This window comes from Anolis sagrei, chromosome 4 (assembly GCF_037176765.1).
Source record: "Anolis sagrei isolate rAnoSag1 chromosome 4, rAnoSag1.mat, whole genome shotgun sequence".
In the NCBI taxonomy this organism is placed as follows: domain Eukaryota; kingdom Metazoa; phylum Chordata; class Lepidosauria; order Squamata; family Dactyloidae; genus Anolis; species Anolis sagrei.
The window spans coordinates 213118079-213136973 of NC_090024.1; the positions used below are offsets into that span (position 1 = coordinate 213118079).

General features: G+C 37.6%; 1 protein-coding gene across 19 annotated transcripts in view; it reads right to left on the reverse strand.

Moving 5' to 3' along the window:
* Positions 1-18895, reverse strand: part of PTPRT (protein tyrosine phosphatase receptor type T) — a 713818-nt gene that overhangs the window by 155255 nt on the left and 539668 nt on the right. For all 19 annotated transcript variants that reach the window (XM_060772259.2, XM_060772263.2, XM_060772261.2 and 16 more), the window contains exons 12-13: positions 9373-9646; positions 4594-4630 (exon numbers count right to left, since the gene is read on the reverse strand). In XM_060772259.2, coding sequence (XP_060628242.2) covers positions 4594-4630; positions 9373-9646 — 311 coding nt within the window. The remainder of the gene's footprint in view (positions 1-4593; positions 4631-9372; positions 9647-18895) is intronic.

Below are 18895 nucleotides of genomic sequence, written 5' to 3' on the forward strand. Positions count from 1 at the left end.
TTTGTTCATGCTCAAACATATTAAACAGTTAAAATGCATGCTAACAGGGAAAGACAAGAAGGAAAAAGATACACCATACACACACACATACATCATGCAGACAAATTAATATAATAGCCACTACAAATTTAATAGTGGTTTGGCCCCATACTACTCTAGCAGATTTAATAAGTACCTGAAAGTTAGTGCAATACTGAGGGTTTAGCGAAACCTGATACAACAGAAAAGTTAGTTTTATCAGCAAGTATATGAAATTAATCACAACTAATTTATTAATTTATTGATAATTAATAATTAATTTATTGGACTACAACTCCTCAAATCCATTTCTCAAATCCCTAGTTGGGAGATTTAGGAGACTGTAGTCCAAAAAAGGAACAAATTCCATCTGCTCTGAATTAGTAATAATAATATTAATTTGAAAACTGGGATTGGTGGAAACAGAGGCAGCCCTAGGTAATTTTCAACGGTAAGCAAACAGTATTTCCCCCCCCCCCCCCACCCCACCACCACCAATCACTGATATATATTTTCTGTTCATCGTGGGAGTTCTATGTGCTATATTTGGTTCAATTCCATCATTGGTGGAGTTCAGATGCTCTTTGATTTTAGGTGAACTATACATCCCAGTAACTACAACTCGCATATGTCAAGGTCTATTCCCCCCAAAGAGCTCCTCAAGAGTGCCCCTGGGCAAAATCAACTATACTGCAAATGCTTACTTTGCGTAATGGGTTGAGCTGCCCCTGGGTGGAAATCACAGTTGGCACTATTATCATGAGTCTTAAAAATGTATGAGAGAGCTTTTAGAACTTATTTTCTAGTTACATATAAAAAAACAGCTGTGTATGATGCACTCTAGATGTTGGACTACATGGCTCAGCAGCCCAAGCCTAAATATACCAATTTGAAAAATGCTAGAATTTGCAGTCCAATAATATCAGAGAGCCATGCAATTCCTCTCCATCTCTACCCAAGATTTTGTTCCTGTTCTTTCCCATTTTTCTTAGTGTTTTCCTAATGCTGAATTCTCTTATATGTATAGCACATCCTCTGCTGTTTTAAAGGTAATTTAACTATATGAATAGTCTAATAATATTTATGGTATTCTTTCCTCACTTAGGATGTCAGAATCTACTTCACTCTTGGTATTTAAGATGGAGATAACCCATTTTAACACAAATATCCCAATTTCCTTACCATTTCATTTAATGTCTTAAGTGGGCATGTATCTACAGCAAAACTAGTTGAACCTGAAAATCTGAAACTTTATTGATACTGCTACGTCCCTATATTTATGATTCACGACCTTTAGTATATAACAACTCAGTCATTTCACTTCTTACTACCTGTCTTTCTGCATATTTTACTAAGTGTTTAGCAGAAGAGCTTGCTTTCCAAACAATTAAACATAAGGATACTATCTGTACTTTTATTTAAGAGTTTCAGACAGTGTAAATGCTGGTTACATTTTAGGATATGGCTCACTATATATCTTTGTTTGGGGAAGAAGGAAAAGGCACTGTCTTCTCTTGTAGCCACTTATTGTAAGATATACCTTTCAACACTTGAAAAAATTGATCACCATTTATGTTTATAGCAAAGCTTTAGTAGTGACTTGCTAGTGGTAGGGTGTAGTTAGGTTTAGGTCAACTGGTGCACAAAACCAAGCTTCTGCATACAGAGTGAGAATAAGAGTCAACACAGACAGGGTCCACCACTTTGACATGTTAATTGTGCTTAGGATGTGAAAATTAGTTCCAATATTCTTCATACAGCTAGGAAGAAAGTTCATATTTAAAGTAAATGACCTCAGTGCCATTCTGGTATATTTAAGGGAAAGGTAAAGGTTTTCCCCTGACATTAAGTCCAGTCATGTCCAACTCTGGGGATTGGTGCCCATTTCTAAGCCAAAGAGTCGGTGTAATCCATAGACACCTCCAAGGTCATGTGGCCGGCATGACTGCATGGAGAGCCATTACCTTCCCGCTGGAGCAGTAACTTTTGATCTACTCAGATTTGCATTTTTTCGAACTGCTAGGTTGGCAAAAGCTGGGCATAACAGCGGGGACTCACCCCGCTCCCTGGATTTGAACCAGTGACCTTTCAGTCAGCAAGTTCGGCAGCTAAGCAGTTTAACCCACTGTGCCACTAGGGGCTCCCTCTGGTAGATTTAACTTGCTGTAATATATGCCCAAGGACTCTTAATGTAAGAATCCTTGGAATAAACTCTGTTAAATAGCTTTGATCCACACACTGGAATTAAGATGACAGACTGACAAGGAATCTATACAAAGAAAAACAGAATAGCAGGAAAGTGAGCAGTGTACTCAACAGCTCTGTGAGAGAAGAACAACAAGAAAAAGGATGGCACACTCTCACAGCAGCAGTGCAAGTCATTTACAGCATAAATTGTCAGCATTTTAAGATTCATCTATGCCAGGTTCTCTGGTATTTTAGAGGTGCAGTTGAGCTGCTACTTGAAACTACTATACCTATTACGGGTTGGGGAGCTCTACACTTCTGCTCTCGTTTGGATACATATATGATTTGAGTTTATAGAGGAGACTGGAGGCCTGGATTATTTAGCCAAGACAAACAATATACTGCCCTATTCTTTTTATTCCTCAAAAATTCTGTTGCTAACCAACTCTCCAACCCAATTCTACTATTCAATATTAATTGTGAAGAAAAAGCAAAAGTATGGTGGAAGAAGAAAGATGGGAGGAGACTTGCTTTTTTCCTACTGTTTCCTTTGCAATGTTGATAAGAGAAAAACCTCATGCCTCTGACAGGACATATTTTCAGCTATTAAGTTTTACCCCCACTCTCTACTGCATCTTCCAGACAGAATCATAAAATTGGAAGAGACACATGGGCCATCCAGTCCAACCCTTTGCCATGCAGGAAAAAGACAATCAAAACACCCATGACAGATGGCCATCTAGCCTCTGTTTAAAAGCCTCAAAAGAAGGAGCCTCCACCTTCTTTGGAAATTTCCGTCACAATTATTTCAGAAGAAGTGTATCTTTTCTGAAGTGTTTTTTTCACATTCCATTAGGGAGTCCTTTGAGGGCTCATAAAACAAAATAGGTGAAGAAGGAAAGAAAAGTAGCTTGATTAGGCTTCGGTTTAATCAAAATCAGACATGAACTTCAGGCCAACAAGCACTCCTAGAGTACTTTTATAGACCCCAATATTTGATTTCCAGTGTCATTTGCTGCAATTCAGCTACATATTTCAGATAGATTTTCATCAGTGTTTTCTACCAAATCTTTCCCTCTAGGATATAGCACACACACATGCACTCACATGCACACACATACAAATATTGTTGTGAGAAAAAAAATGTTGGAAAGTTCATCTTGTCAATATGCATGACAGACTTTACTGGGGGGGGGGGTAGAACTGTTATAACTGTAGTTTAACAGTTCTAATGAAAAAGCCCATTTTTGTCTCTGAGAAAATTGGTTATTCACATAAGGCTGCAGCTTTTGTAAGAGATCATTGTTATCCTTCTATGATTCTATAGTTTTATGCTAAGTGATCTACAAAAGCAAATTATTCAGATGATATCTGGACAAGGTCCAGAAAACTGCTTCTCAGGGGATCTTTTAACTCTCTTTTTCATTACTTCAGTTGTGTTGACAGAATTTTTCCCCTTTTCCTATTTGTTATAAATAAATTGCTTTATTGACACCTGTGCTAGTAAAGCTACCCCCAGGGTAATTCGCTTCCACTCTCATGAGGTTCAAATGTACTGCTATAATAAAAAAGCTGCTAAGACATTATGATCTTTTTCAACAGGAGCTGCAACTTTGTCATTTAAACTGGGAGGTGAAAATGTATTATTTTATTAATTCATTGTCATTCCATTTGAATCCAGCTAGATTCCAATCTGTGGCCAGCAGTTTGATTTTGTATCTTGTATTCGTGAAAATCTCAAGTCCCTCTTGTCAAAGTCATTAGAGAGAAACAATCAAACTGGTAGACAACCAATATTGAGAAAAGACAATGTTATTTAAAATGTGAAAAAATAAAATGCAAATTGAAATTCAATGACACACATTATCTTTGAACTCTGTTTCATAATTTGATTATTGGGAGCCTGACCTGAATATGATCAGCAATTCCTAACCTTTGATCATCCATGTATTTTTGACTTCAGCTCCCAGAATTCCTGACCACACACACTGGGACATCTGAGAGTTGTGTCAAATGTTTGTAAGGTCAAAGGTTGGGAACCATTGTATAGACCTACCTTCTTTGGTGTATTAGAAGGACAAGAAGGTCAATTTCAAGGAAATAAGATGAAGATGTTGCTGAATTTTAACCAAAACTAGAATCACCCTCATCTACACTCCACCCCAATGTTTTGTTTTGATGTTTACTTTTTCTTTAAAATGACCAAATATAGTTTAAATGGCAACTATTTTGAGATTTGTAGTCACCAAATTCTGTTCTAGAAGAATTATAAAATACTATATGATATTTATATGGTAGCTAAACTAGAAATCACAAGGTGAATTATAATGAATTGACCTCTATATCAACATTATGCTTAGAATTCAAGGAACGAGATCTCCAACATACCTTTTGTGGCCAACCGGACACAGTTGATTTTAGTCTCCTGCAATTGACAGAACACAGAAAAGCATCAGATGTGATTGTTTCTCCATTTATGCACAATTTTACGAAATAGCACTTTGCTTGATCCATAAAACACACAGCGCCTTTTGGACTATCAGTTTTAAGCATAATAAATATGCAACCATTACAGCTGCATCATACAGGAACCAGGTATTTTCCTTATAGGCTGCACATTTGCTGCAGGTATATCACATTTTCTCATAACTAGGAATCAGAGCAATATTTCATACCTAATAATGGATAGCTTTGTGTGCTAACAGTAAACCCATAGGAATCAAAGTTCATATGTAAATTTGGCTTAATAAATGTTATGGAAATTGACAAGTGAGGAACACAATTTAATGTAATTAATTGTAGCTATAGTTTCAAGGGCTCCAGCATAGTCAGTTAATTCTGTGACCTTGCTTTCACAAATTTCAATAGTAACTAATTAACTTTTAATTACTTTTAAAAATCAAAATCTAGGGTGAGCAATGCAATGTGGCATAATATGCTATAATTGTGTAGTGTGAATGGGCCCAGGTAACAAGCAATAGCTGCTAAAATTCTGCCTTCTACATAATCATAAAAGGTACAAGAAACCTCTTCCTTTTTCATCCTAGCAAGCCTACCTGCTGCATATCTATCTTGCATTAGCATGATTTTAAATGACTTCAGTAAATGGAGGGCCATTCCATTTAATCTATCTGCTCTAGCTGGGACTAGTACTTGGACTTTTAGCCTTCTCTAATCCAGAACTTTAAAATATGTTGTTCTATGTGTGAAAAAAACTGCATACACTACTTGATACAGGATATGGGTGGACTGTAACATGGGGGAGGTGGGAAAAAAGCAAGGTGTTCATCAATGAAAAAAAATATAACGGAAAGATAGTTAGATATTGCTTTATGACAGTCTTTCCCCAAATGGTCAAGGAATGGAAATTGCCTGGTTGGGCAAATTATAGTACACACAAGCCCATTTAAAGGATAAAGCAACTAACTGCCATTTTGGGACAATGTCAGTTACTGTAACATATGATACTTTTAGGATTAGTTTTCAAACAAATAAAAAAAAATCTGGTATTTAATTCAATACATACCCAAATGCATTTCTCTGAAAAAATCTCCCCAATCAGTAATTAGTTCAAATCCTAATACATAAACTGAATTAGATTTTGGAGCCTCAAACTAAAATCTTAATTAACTATACATCTCACTAACATTGCAAGTTTTGATCAGTCCCTGCATCACAACAAAGAAGAGGAATTCAACAGGTTTTATGTAAAATGAAACAACCAAATCAGATGAGCCTTGCATGAGGAAACAAAAAAAATATTTAATCTTCTACACACCTCTTGAAAGTTTCTTCCAAAATATACCCCAATATTATTTTCTTTCACCAGCCTCCAATTTTCCTTTTAACATGCTAGGAAGAAAATTGTTTGCCTTCCCCTTTTCACTCTATTGGGCAGCTCACACATGGTCACTAAGGGATCCTGATGGAAGCTGCCATTTGACTTGCCTATTATAGGGAAACAGACAGCTGCAGTAGGTTTGGGAGAGTGAAATCCTGCTCTTTCCCAGCTCAAGCTTTATTGCATTTTTACTACAGACAACCCAATAACATACCCCAGTGTCAAAAGTCTGTTTCCCTAGTCCTCCTTCATCATCCTAAGGCCAATACCATTAAAAAAACTCCTGACCCAAGCAAAAATAAGAAAGAAAAACATTTGTATAGGTGAGCAGGTACAGTAAGAATTTGTAAAAAAGAAGCTACTTTGTCAGAGGCTTTGTTAACAGACGTATACCTATATCACAAAAGGAAAATAAATAACACTCATAATGTTCATTTTAAAATGATAATATTTCCTAAATATTCATCTCAATAAATCCGTTTCTTATATAACAATGTGAACTGCTCACATTTATGTATACACACTGATAGATAAGCCTGATGGTATTCTCCATGTTGAGGTGGGAAAATGCAGTAAAAGCATAAAATGCAGCCCCCTAAATAGAGTTGAAATATTGCTCCCAGAAACATAAGGAAGTAGATAATGGTGAAAGAATGCTAAGAGTAGCAATCACAAAATACCTGGAGAGCTTGGTTCCACCTAATGCCCATGAGCCTCAACAGTGTAGGATAGGTGAAAAAAAAAACCTGTAAAAAAAGGGGGGGTTCCTACCTGGCCCTGAAGTGCATTGCTGTAGGGTGGGAGTGTGAACCAACATTTGCTACTCCAATGCTAGGAGCTGACAGGGGCAGGCGCCTATATGTTGTGCCCCACCTCCAGAACTTGGTCTCATTCATCAGGGTGGGCAAATAGCCCTCCCCATCCAGCATGGCTGGAAGGGGACACCCAATTACTGCTCACTCTTTCTCAACTTCTTTTCACATTCTACAGCTTGCAAAAAATATATAATCAGTAAAGACAAGAGTCATAAATCAATATATTAATATGTTAATATTATGTATTCATAATTAATATATCAAAATTTGAGAAACTATATGACCAAGGATAGTCCCCAAACTTATAAATAATGTATCTCTCCAATTAAAATTAACTGAAAGGATTTCCGGGGGGGGGGGGGGAAGATGTAAGTTACTTGCCAAAAATATAAAAATGAGTTGAATGAACAGATACTCTGAGAAGATTTACAACAACTTGGGGATATTAGTCAAAAAAAGGTATGCCACATTTCCACCTACCACTTTTGAGATTTCAGGAAGTTCATTAAAACAGATTAAAATTGAGAAAAGCAGTTCTTAGTTTTGGAAGTATCTGGAGGGAAATTACTTGGAGGTCATGAATAAACATAAGAAGATAAAGAAAACTGAAAGAGGTTAAAATAGCCAACAAACCCATTGCAAGTTTATTCTCAGAAAACCTTTGTAAAAAAAAAAATCTATATTTATATTTAGAAAAATGAAATGGTCTTTTCTTGATAAGCATGAGTGGGATATTATTTCAGTTCACATTTCAATGCAAACTTACCAAATCTGTATTTTCTGAACTTCAACATTCACAAGAATAGATTCAGACACTGAAATCTACACTTTTCTGAAGTTTGCAGCCCACCAAAATAAAATAAAAGTTTAATTTTCAAAATACACATATTTGAAAGATGTAGGCACAAAAATGTATGTTTTGAGGAAACAATGTACATAGCACAGTACTCATTACAAAAAATGCCAGGAATTAATAGTTGTAAAAGTTAGGACTTAATCACACTAGAGAATGAATCAATTTAAAATCTGGTTGCTGCCTCCTGCAGAATTCTGGGCTTTATAATTTAAGGAGGAGACTTTAACAGCCTCACTAAACTATAATCACCATAATTCTGCAGGAAGCAGAAACTGGATTTAAAGTGGATTCATTCTCTAATGTGATGAAGCACTCCGTGTGCATATAATTATAAAATTTCCTAGGAAAATATTAGTAGTTTGGAAAACAGGCATGATAATAAACTATATAAACACAGAGAAAAACTGTGCACATAATAATTTGTAGTTTGATGTGGAAATAAGAGAAAAACATGGAAAAAATCTGAGCAAAGTCAGACTTGACAAACTTGCATATGCTTATCGGTTGCAACCAAGAAAAGAGTATAACAAGTGATCAAAGGGTATTGAGGGTGTTTATTATGTATGAACCTAAGTGATCTAATAAAACAGGACATTAACTTTGGACACATGCTCCCTGCCACAACCAATATTGAGATGGGGTTGATGCCAAGACTTATTCTGGATCTATAGAAAACTTGTCTTTTTCATCCCTTCTCCAGTGAATCTGTCTTATGAGGTATTCAGAATTCCTCCCTACATTGTTTGACACAGTCCATCCCCTAATGTCACAAAACCATCTTGCATATCATAACATCTCTTTGTGATTCTGAAAAGTTACTTTGTCAGGTGGTAATACGCTGCAGGCCTTCTTTCCCACTTATGTTCTTACACTGCCATATACATGTCTCTGGTGTAATAAATATTGCATAGATTACAGTATGTAACAAGGCTTCATTAATATGGATACATTTTGCAAGCATCAGCATGGCACTGCAGTGAGCTTGCTGTATCTTAATAGCAGATTTAAAAGATTAAAATATTGCTCAGTTTCAATAGCACCTCATTATGGCAAATGTTTTCTCTATGGACCAGAGGAACTTCAAAAACAATTTTCTCATCTCATGGCACTGATGCCGATTATTTCTTTCCCCTCAAACACATCTATGCAAGCTTTAGAAATATTTAGATCTGTACTCTGGAGATCAGGAACTAGAAGTCTCCAAACAAATTCTTACCCTACTTAATCTTACTCCAATGAGAGAAAATATGGTTTGGGATAATGTTTCTGTGGCTCTATGCTTTAAAAAACAGCAGTGTCAAGTTCCCTAAGAGAGTGTCCAGTTATGAACACTATGGTATAAGAAGGATATTAACAATGTAATTGTGTCTAAAGCAGGGCAACCAAACTAGAACTATATCCTTTGAGGATCAAAATCTCTGTGAGGAACAACTGAGGAGATAGACAGGAACAACATAGAGGGCTGTTGTGGGGAAAAAAAATACTGCCACGGATGGGAGCTGAACCAATGTATTCAAAATAAAAGAACTTTCAGACAGTAAGAGCTATATTACAGTGGAACAATCTGACAAGAAGGAGAGAAGGAGAGAGAAGTTCTTCTTCCTAGGCCCAAATCTCATTTACAATAGAGGACTAGAAGGACCTATCACACTTACCCCATTTGCTTTACTAAGAGCCTGAAAGTAAATGCTGTAGCTTTTCAATGGTGAAAGTGGAGCATTCCAATAGCCATTGTATGTTCTGTTGTCTCCCACTGTGAAGGGCTGTGTGATAGGAAGGTTGACTGGTTTCAACTCAGCAGCAAAGTAATGTGGAGAGTCAAGACTTGAAGCATTTCTGAAGCTCACGGGGACAGAGAAACATTCAATAATGTCTGCAGCTCTTCGTGACTTCTGTGGTCTTTCCTCTTTCACAACAAGTTGGTAAACACTAAAAAGGGGAAAAATCAAGGTTCACTAAAATGGTGATCATGACAGCAAATCAAAAGTTACATACCAAGAGAACATTTTTTCATGAACCGATAAGAAAGGTACAGTATTAATGAGCCAAGCAAAGTTCAAATTAAAAGTAAAACTGAACTAAACTAGAGTTGGAATTGTGATGAAATATTTGATCTTGAAAGATGAGTTGCAGTTTGAAAACCAGCAAACAGGCAAACAGTGAACAACATCATTTGCTGTTTCCTTCCATGGTTTATGTCATGTAGGCTAAATACTTGAATAAGTTAAATATGTTAGTATAAAGAATATTCACAATTTTATTTATCCTTGATAAGAACGGGAGTCTTAAAACATTGATCATACACACAACATTGTGCTCATTTCAGGGCTCCCCCCCCCCCCCCAAAAAAATCACGAGGCCATTTTGTGCCTTTCTCAATGATGAGAAAACGTTTCATACTTTCCATGCCTGAAGGGGTGAACAAAATGAGCAAATCGCTAGTCTAAATATGGACTAATCAAAAAGCACTAATGAATTCTATCAGGAAACTTTGATTACATATTTTGAATGACAGACATCCTGAAATATCTGTCATGTAGACGATGGAGTAAGCTTGTTTCCTGCTAGTCTTCAGATTAAAAGTGAACCAATTGATTCAAATGACAAGGAAAGAATGTCCACCTACACATTAGAAAGAACTTTTTATTGTAGAAATTATTTGACAGTGAAATAGACCACCTTAGAGAGTGTTGGTCTCTCTTTCTTTGGTAGTCTTTCAACAAAGGTTGGATGGGCATTTTTCAGTGATGCTTTAATTTTGCATTTTTGCATGGAAGAGGGTTGAATATGATGGCCCTTGCAATATTCTCCAACTGTAAGAATTTATTCACACTGGCAACCCCCCCTCCCCCCAGAAAAAAACTGGACACATTACAAATGCACGACTTCAAGCTGACCAGGAACTTTTTGTGGGCATTGTGGGGAGTTTGCAGGGAGCCATTAAGTATACTGGTGCTGGACCTGCTGGAATGGGTCCAGATGGACACCTCACCACAGTGCTGGGAAAGGGATGGCTTATCCCTAGGTTGTCACTACTATCACCCCACCACCACCAGTCACAGAGCTCTGAGTACCTCGACTGCTGCCTGTTACATGTGCTGATGTCAGGACAGAGCACTTGCATGATCAGGAAAAAGGAGGGGACAGAAACCCCAATGATAATTTTCTTGACATTGTTAACCATCAATTATGAATATACAATATTTAACATATTAAAGTATTACTAGATTGATTTATGACTACATAACTTGTTTTTCTTGATTCTATAATATTTGCAAGACTGTAAAATCTGAAGAGCTGTTGAGAAAGAGAGAGCAATAAAAACAAATTACAGCGGTGGGAACATTTTTTTAAAAAACCTGCAAAAGCTGTCTTCTCTACATTGTAAAGAATGACCCCCAAATGCACTATCCACTTTAATATACTTACTATGTTTAGTAAAAAGAGAGAAAAACATAGTAAAACCATGCTGCATAGGGGAAGTGGTTTTAAATACAGATTATTCTCTGTACTTCTGGATCTAGCATTCACAAATTCAACTATCCATGGCTTGAAAATATATATTTTTAATTAAAAAATCCCCAAAACCTTAATTTTGTCATTTTAAATGAGGGAGATCATTTTATTACATCATTGTATACAAAGATAAAAAGTGTCATGATAAAAATTATCTCCATTATTTAAGCATCCATTAATTTTGTTATATAAGATGTGTGTGTGTGTGTGCATGTGCTGGAACAAAACCTCAGGAGATACCCTGTTTCCCTGAAAATAAGCCCAAGCATGATTTTTCAGGATGCTTGAAATATAAGCCCTACATCAAAACTAAGCCCTACGTTATGGTTCATAAAAAGTTAATCTGAAAAAATAAGACATCACCTGAAAATAAGCCCTAACACATTTTTGGAGCAAAATTTAATAAAAGACCATGTCTTATTTTGGGGAAAACAGGGTACCAGCCTATAGTAGCCCTCTGTTGTTATAAACTGCAGAGCGAGGTAACTACAGACCTCACTACATTGATGAGGTCTCCCAGATGAATTGACTAGCCTCCAAGGGAAATCAGCACAGCAGCGAGGCAATCCTAGAGCCCTACACCCCACCACGCTGGCAGCAATGCTTCCTCATCCCACGTCGGGAAGTGTCATTGCACGGTCCCGTCCGCCCCCTCCCCCCCCGCACTGGTCCCATGATTCCTTATGGAACACAAGAGGCCTCCTGTATTCTGGGCCAATCATCCTACATTTGACACCCAGTTCACCAACGGAGCCCCACCAGAAGTTAGCCTGCATTATGTATGAGCAGTGCGTAGTTTTGTTGATCAGCTATGCTACAAGTGTCCTGGGATGTGTGATGAGGTTGTATTATAATTCTAGCTGTCCCTTATGCCAGTATTTAATCATAGAATCATAGAATCAAAGAGTTGGAAGAGACCTCATGGGCCATCCAGTCCAACCCCCTGCCAAGAAGCAGGAATATTGCATTCAAATCACCCCTGACAGATGGCCATCCAGCCTCTGTTTAAAAGCTTCCAAAGAAGGAGCCTCCACCACACTCTGGGGCAGAGAGTTCCACTGCTGAACGGCTCTCACAGGAAGTTCTTCCTCATGTTCAGATGGAATCTCCTCTCTTGTAGTTTGAAGCCATTGTTCCGCGTCCTAGTCTCCAGGGAAGCAGAAAACAAGCTTGCTCCCTCCTCCCTGTGGCTTCCTCTCACATATCTATACATGGCTACCATATCCCCTCTCAGCCTTCTCTTCTTCAGGCTAAACATGCCCAGCTCCTTAAGCCGCTCCTCATAGGGCTTGTTCTCCAGACCTTTTATCATTTTAGTCGCTCTCCTCTGGACACATTCCAGCTTGTCAATATCTCTCTTGAATTGTGGTGCCCAGAATTGGACACAATATTCCAGGTGTGGTATAACCAAAGCAGGATAGAGGGGTAGCATTACTTCCCTAGATCTAGACACTATGCTCCTATTGATGCAGGCCAAAATCCCATTGGCTTTTTTTTTGCTGCCACATCACATTGTTGGCTCATGTTTAACTTGTTGTCCATGAGGACTCCAAGATCTTTTTCACACGTACTGCTCTCGAGCCAGGCATCCCAGCATATAAAAAATAATATCTCAGCATTCTCATGTGTCAACAATATTTAAACATTTCACTTGTAAGAGAGGATGATATAGAATCCAGATGCAGAGTGCCTCATTCTCCCTGCTAATTCTAAATATCTCAGTTTCGGCATTGATGCAGCAGCAAGCAGACATTCTTGAGTCTTGACACTAGTCTCCCATTTGACAAAGAGAAAAGTATCAGTGCAAGCCACTTCACTTCTCATCAGGGTATTCATATATGCTTCCCTCAGCTGTCTATACAAGCTGTTTCTTTGTCTTGTTAGACAGGAGAGATCGATGGAAGGACTGGGAAGAGTCAGTAACCCATCATTCTGGTTGCTTTCATGAGATTGTTGTGGCAGAAAGACAGGCTTAAAACATTTCTAGCAATGCCTTGCTAGCATTAGTATTGGGAAGAATTCTGTGACAGCTAAAGAAAGCAAGAAAATTTGGACATCTATTCCACATGTTGAAATCAATCACTGTCTCTTTTTATGACTGTATGCCATATTCTTCTCTAAAATGCACGACAAACAAACAAACAAAAGAACCGGGTTCCTTTTAATGACAGAAATAATGGGACCCTTTGGTACATTCGGATGCCAAGAGCATTATGAAGCAAAATAATGTTATCAGTAACATCAGGGGTTCATTCACTTGCACATTTTTCTGTGTAATATATGTCATCATTTGACAGCTACATTCTATAATATTTTACATAGACCAGATTCCATTTTTTTAAAAAAAAAGAATAAATGGACATATATGTTATCTCAGAAGTCGCAAATTCAGAAAAGTACTGTGGAAATACTTCAGTCTCCCAGGACACACTGTCTCTGATCTCAAAGGGCAGACTGTAACAGGAAACAGTCGGATAATGATTCATGGAAGAGCTCTGACTCTTCTCCTGTGCCTTGAATAGGGACAAAAGCTTTTTATTGCATTATATGTATAAAATGGTACATCTATTCAGAAATGCTTGCATTACCACCCAACTCTGGTTAATTACCACCATTTAGGCAGTTTTCAGTGACTGTACTCTCCCATTTCTATTTCTTCTGGCCCTTTTGATTGTAACCACTCACTCCTAAAGTTCATCTACAGGTCTCCTTTTTCCCGTTCTTCCTCTTACACTAGTCCTGAACAAAATCTTTCTCACATTTTGCATGTGTGAATTATTGATATCAAGTTGTCCTTGTCACCTATCAATGTCTGTTTCTTAAACAACCTAAGTTAAAACAATCATTTTCTTTATATTTTTCTTCCACACACACTTTTCATTTGATAAAATATGCAAATATTTGCCTATTGACATAACATTCTATGCACCCAATATAACAGTCCACAAAAAACTGGTATTTATGTAAATATATCCAAATACATATGCCAAGTCTCTTGCTTCAAACAATCTGCAATTGTTGAAAACTGTTGCATGTTCATATTTTTCAGTATTTGGGCCATTATGCCCCATCCTGGAAACTCTTGGTTAGGGCAGGATGTCATTATTTAAGTAAATAAACAGAGATTTAAAAAATTATGCACACCACTACTTCTATGCACATTCACATAATACAGTATCAATTGTTCACACTAAGGGATCTGTCTACATATTACTTACCATCTTTTTCAAAACCAGAACATTTGGCTGACAGAAATTGAAACAGCTATATAATTTTTAAGTAAATAAAATACAGAAATGGTTGCAAAAATTGAATTTATGTGTTTATAAAATTAAAATAAAATTATAACATATTTATTAAAAATACATGCAACATACTGTGGGAAACCTTTATTTCATATTGACAAACATCTAAAATGACTTGGAATAAAAAAATGGAAAGACAATGAGGAGAAAAGTCTGGCCTTTCTAGGAAGGCAGTTTTAGAGTCTAGGAGAAGCCATCAAGAAGGCATCCTCCCATGTTCTCATCAGACTGAGACGAGGGCCTTCCCTGAATTTTTTTTCAGTGAAGACAGATTCATATGCAAGACTATGGTCCTTCTGGTGTTTTGGAACCAATGCAAAAGCTGATCAGAAGCATGTCACACCATCAGAATTACATTCACAACAATCTAATTCATGTTTCTTATAATTTTTACTCTAACTGCTACTTGTGTGAACACATGTCTTTTTGATTTGAGATCTATGTTACTTATCCAAGAAAGTAGTATAATAATATAGAATGCCAAGCCATGTGTGAAGTATTCTAATGTCCACCACTAAACTGTAGTGAAAGTGGCAACAAAGTGACCCCAGTATTGAAACAGAAACAAAATAAAATAATGAGTTTGTATGTGTATCACTGCATCAGCACCGGAGAGTTGCTAGCAGTCAAAACTAAAGATGACCTATTGCTGATGCTGCTGTCTTCGGTAATCCAGACTCTAGAAGGGGGCAAAGGTAGGTCATCAGCCTCCCCATGCTGATGCCTCAATAGTTGTCATGGTTGCCCACATATTTGATTCCTCTACGGTGCCTTTGAGAACCTGACTTAATGTTAAGACAGATGTAGCACACTTTTATTTTAAAAAATTAAATTCTGAGTACCAATAGCAGCATTTGTAAACTGCCTTCACTTCTTTGTTGCTTCAGCTTGCTCTAATTTACAAATAAGGAGAAGGAAAAGTATACTAAGTGCCCCACCAAATGTAGTGGTGCCCCTCCTTGCAAGCAAAACTTATAAGCACCTGAAATCCTATTATTTTTATTCATTAACTGGTATTGAAACCTCATTTTTCTGGATGGAATGGGGAAGTCTGGATTGATGCCAAGCACCTTAGAGAGCTGGGGAGAAGAAGGCTGCTGGAGAAAAACTTAGCCATAGTAGTTTCTGCTTTACTATTCTTTGTCTTATTTTTCAGGGCTCTGTCCTGGCTCTCCGCATGCTGCATCATCCATGTTCTCATAGAGTGAGCTGAGGACAGCACAGGAGGAAGCTGGGGCAGATGGGAAACAGTGTATGATGGTAAAGACCCTGTGGCATGTGATGGACTCCAGAGGGCTCTATCCTGGCTGCATCTTGGCAGAGTCCTAGGACAGGGTTTTCCCTACATGTGATGAAGTCCCATGTCACTTTCTTGTTTGAATAAAACATACAGCTTCCCATCACTGACACATTTACAGGATGTGTGTGAGTTGAAACAGATCCCATAAAATCAAAAAAGGGATCTCATATCAATGCAGTTGCCTATTCCAGTACTTTTACATAAAAGTAAACACACAACAATAAACCAGTGAACAGGCATACTGTGGCATTTCTTCTTCTTCTGTATGACTCAGCTGATAATTCATAGGCATTTCAAACCACAGATGTGTTTCTTTTCAAATTTAGAATGTTTTGTTTCCCCAGACAACAACAGCACCAACATAAAGAACTCTTTCAGCACATACTTTGCTCTATTTTAATTTCAATATATAATGCTTCTAAAGATGTTGGGCAATATTCTTTTCCTGTTTAGAAAGATCTAAGAAGGAACTGTCACAAAAGAAAAAAAAGCAATTCAATACAGAGAAGCAAGTCTTATTTATCATTTTTCAAGGCTAGTTCATTTGAGTTCACATATGAATTTTGGCTATCCGTTATATTATTAATTCATGCACACATTAGTGAAAGTATGAAAACCCCACTCTTCACCAATCAGTGTTCCAAAGGACTTACATATCTATAAAAATAAGGCAGCTTCTGTACTGGAGCAATGTCTTGACTGGTATGTTTATCAGAATTTAGCTTGGTTTAGTAGTATCCCCAATTACTTAGGAGTCAAATACAATTGCTTCATAAGCATTTCTTAATTCTAATGAGCATATCCTTGCTCACCACTGTTAAAAAGGCTGTTGCATGCAGTACAAACAATAATTCCAATTAAAGGATGTTTTGCTAAACGAATGTGAGTTTCCTGGTTGTTAGAAATACTCCAACATTATAATCCCGCAAATTGGACACATTCATCTAGTTGTGAATGGCATGTTGCCTGCAGGGCTAACTTTCTGGAACTGAATTTCCTTTCAAAACAACCTCTACAGATTTTTCAAACTCCTAATCTTCAGAGGCTGGCTTAGACTTTTAAGTTATAATGGTTTAATTGCACTATTCTAAAAAGAAATATTGAAAAGAAAGACGTGATGGACTCACTAAGAAAATGAACACACACACACACCCATCTATCTCTGGAGTTAAAAGACTATTTTCCATAAACTCCACTCCAAATAATCCAGAAAACATTGGTTGCTCTCATTAATAAAATTAGCCTTTATCAAGGATCAGAGAAGAAGCTAAAGGAATTTGTTGCAAAGGAGCTTCCCACATTATATCAGAAATCAAGTTATAAAATCAGAAAATATTTACTAACATCCCCCACCCGCCGGGTGTACTGAGAAATACCAACCAGAAGAATCCTGCATGGATGAAAATCTTTGCAGTTCAGTATTTAACTAATATGTGATTTATTTACAGCCAAAATATTTTCTCTGCATAAATATGGAATATTGTGCCTATGCAGTGCATCATTCAGCACCTTCTAGAGTTACATATGCTTTTAGTGGTAATCCCACCCACTATATAAAAGAGGCCTTCCAATTAAACTGGCAATTCTGAGCACACTAATTCAGCCTTCTTCTTCATGATCTTTGACTCAAATAGACTATCTATACACAAAAGGAGTGAGAATGTCATTGCAAACAGAACTTTATTAAACAAGTCAATGCAACAGTGCTAAACAAGCAATCAATTACAGTCAATTGAAGTAGCAATCAATTGAAGTAATAACATTTCCAAGATGTAAAGAATGCCATTGATGCAGTCAGGGTATAGCAGAACAAATAACTGATCTCCACAAAACAGTATTAGCTCAAGACTGAAAGTCCACTCTGGGAGAATGTCTTGGTTGATGTAGAAAATCAGTGGCTTCTCAAGTAGCACAGAAAATTACACAATGTGTCACCTGCACATCTGGACTGGATTTGAATGCAAGCTGGAGAGTCTTTTCATGCTAGTTCATAGACAATAGCCAATGCTACCCACTTTGAAAAGTGTTATAGTGAAAGAGGCAGTCCCCTTTATGTCATACAACAGCAAGCAAGGAATCTTGGGAACTCCTAAAAGTAGGATTCTGATTGAGAGAATGTCTTGGTTGATGTAGAAAGCGAAAATAATGGTATGGAAAGTCAACATTACTCAAGTTGACCTGGTCAGTAAGGAAGTCAGGTAAGGATGGTCGATGTGGAGAGCACAAAACTCAGCCGGCCACCTGGCTGAAATAATGGCCAAGTGGAAATCAGTTTTTCATGAAAGCAAGTGAAAATTGCAGGTATATATATATATATATATATATATATATATATATATACTAGGCCTGGGTAACAACGGAAAAATTTGTTTCTAATATCGTTTCGTTTTTAGGGTGCCTCAGCGTTTTGTATTTAAAAATATATCTGAAATTTTCCAGAAAAAAAAGTTTGGTATTTACTAAATTTCGTTAATATTTACAAAACGTTTTGTAAAGATGGCGCCCGCGGTTGCGCATGCGCAAAGCATCAACGAATTTTTTTCCAATATTTTTTCAATATTTTTTAAATTTAATTATTAATTTTTTTTAATAATAATAAAAAATATTTGGCAGAAAATGTTTGCCAAAAAGAGCCACAGGGCAAACAGACTGAGCCTCCCCGCTGCTCCCAGCTCCGTCCCACCCTCCTGAGTCCTGCAGGCTCTCTCTCTCTCTCTCTCTCTCTCTCTCCACCAAGAGGAGGGAAAGGAGAAGAAAGAAAAGAGGAAGGGAAAGGAGGGAAGGCAGGCACTCACTCTGGCAGGCCCTCAAGCGCTGCCGCCGAGTCAGGCCCGGCTCCTCCGAAGCACACCCACCGCAAAGGTGAGGAAGGAGGGACGGGGCCGCCTTCCCGCTGAGGGTCGCTCGCCCTCTCGCTCGCTTGCTCAGCCGGCGCCTTCCCCGCCCTCTCCTCCTCCTCCTCCTCTTTCAGGCTCTGACTGGCTAAGGAGAGGAGAGAGAGGAGAGCTCCCAGCAAGCATCTTACGTATTTCCGAAATGGACGGAAATACAAAAATA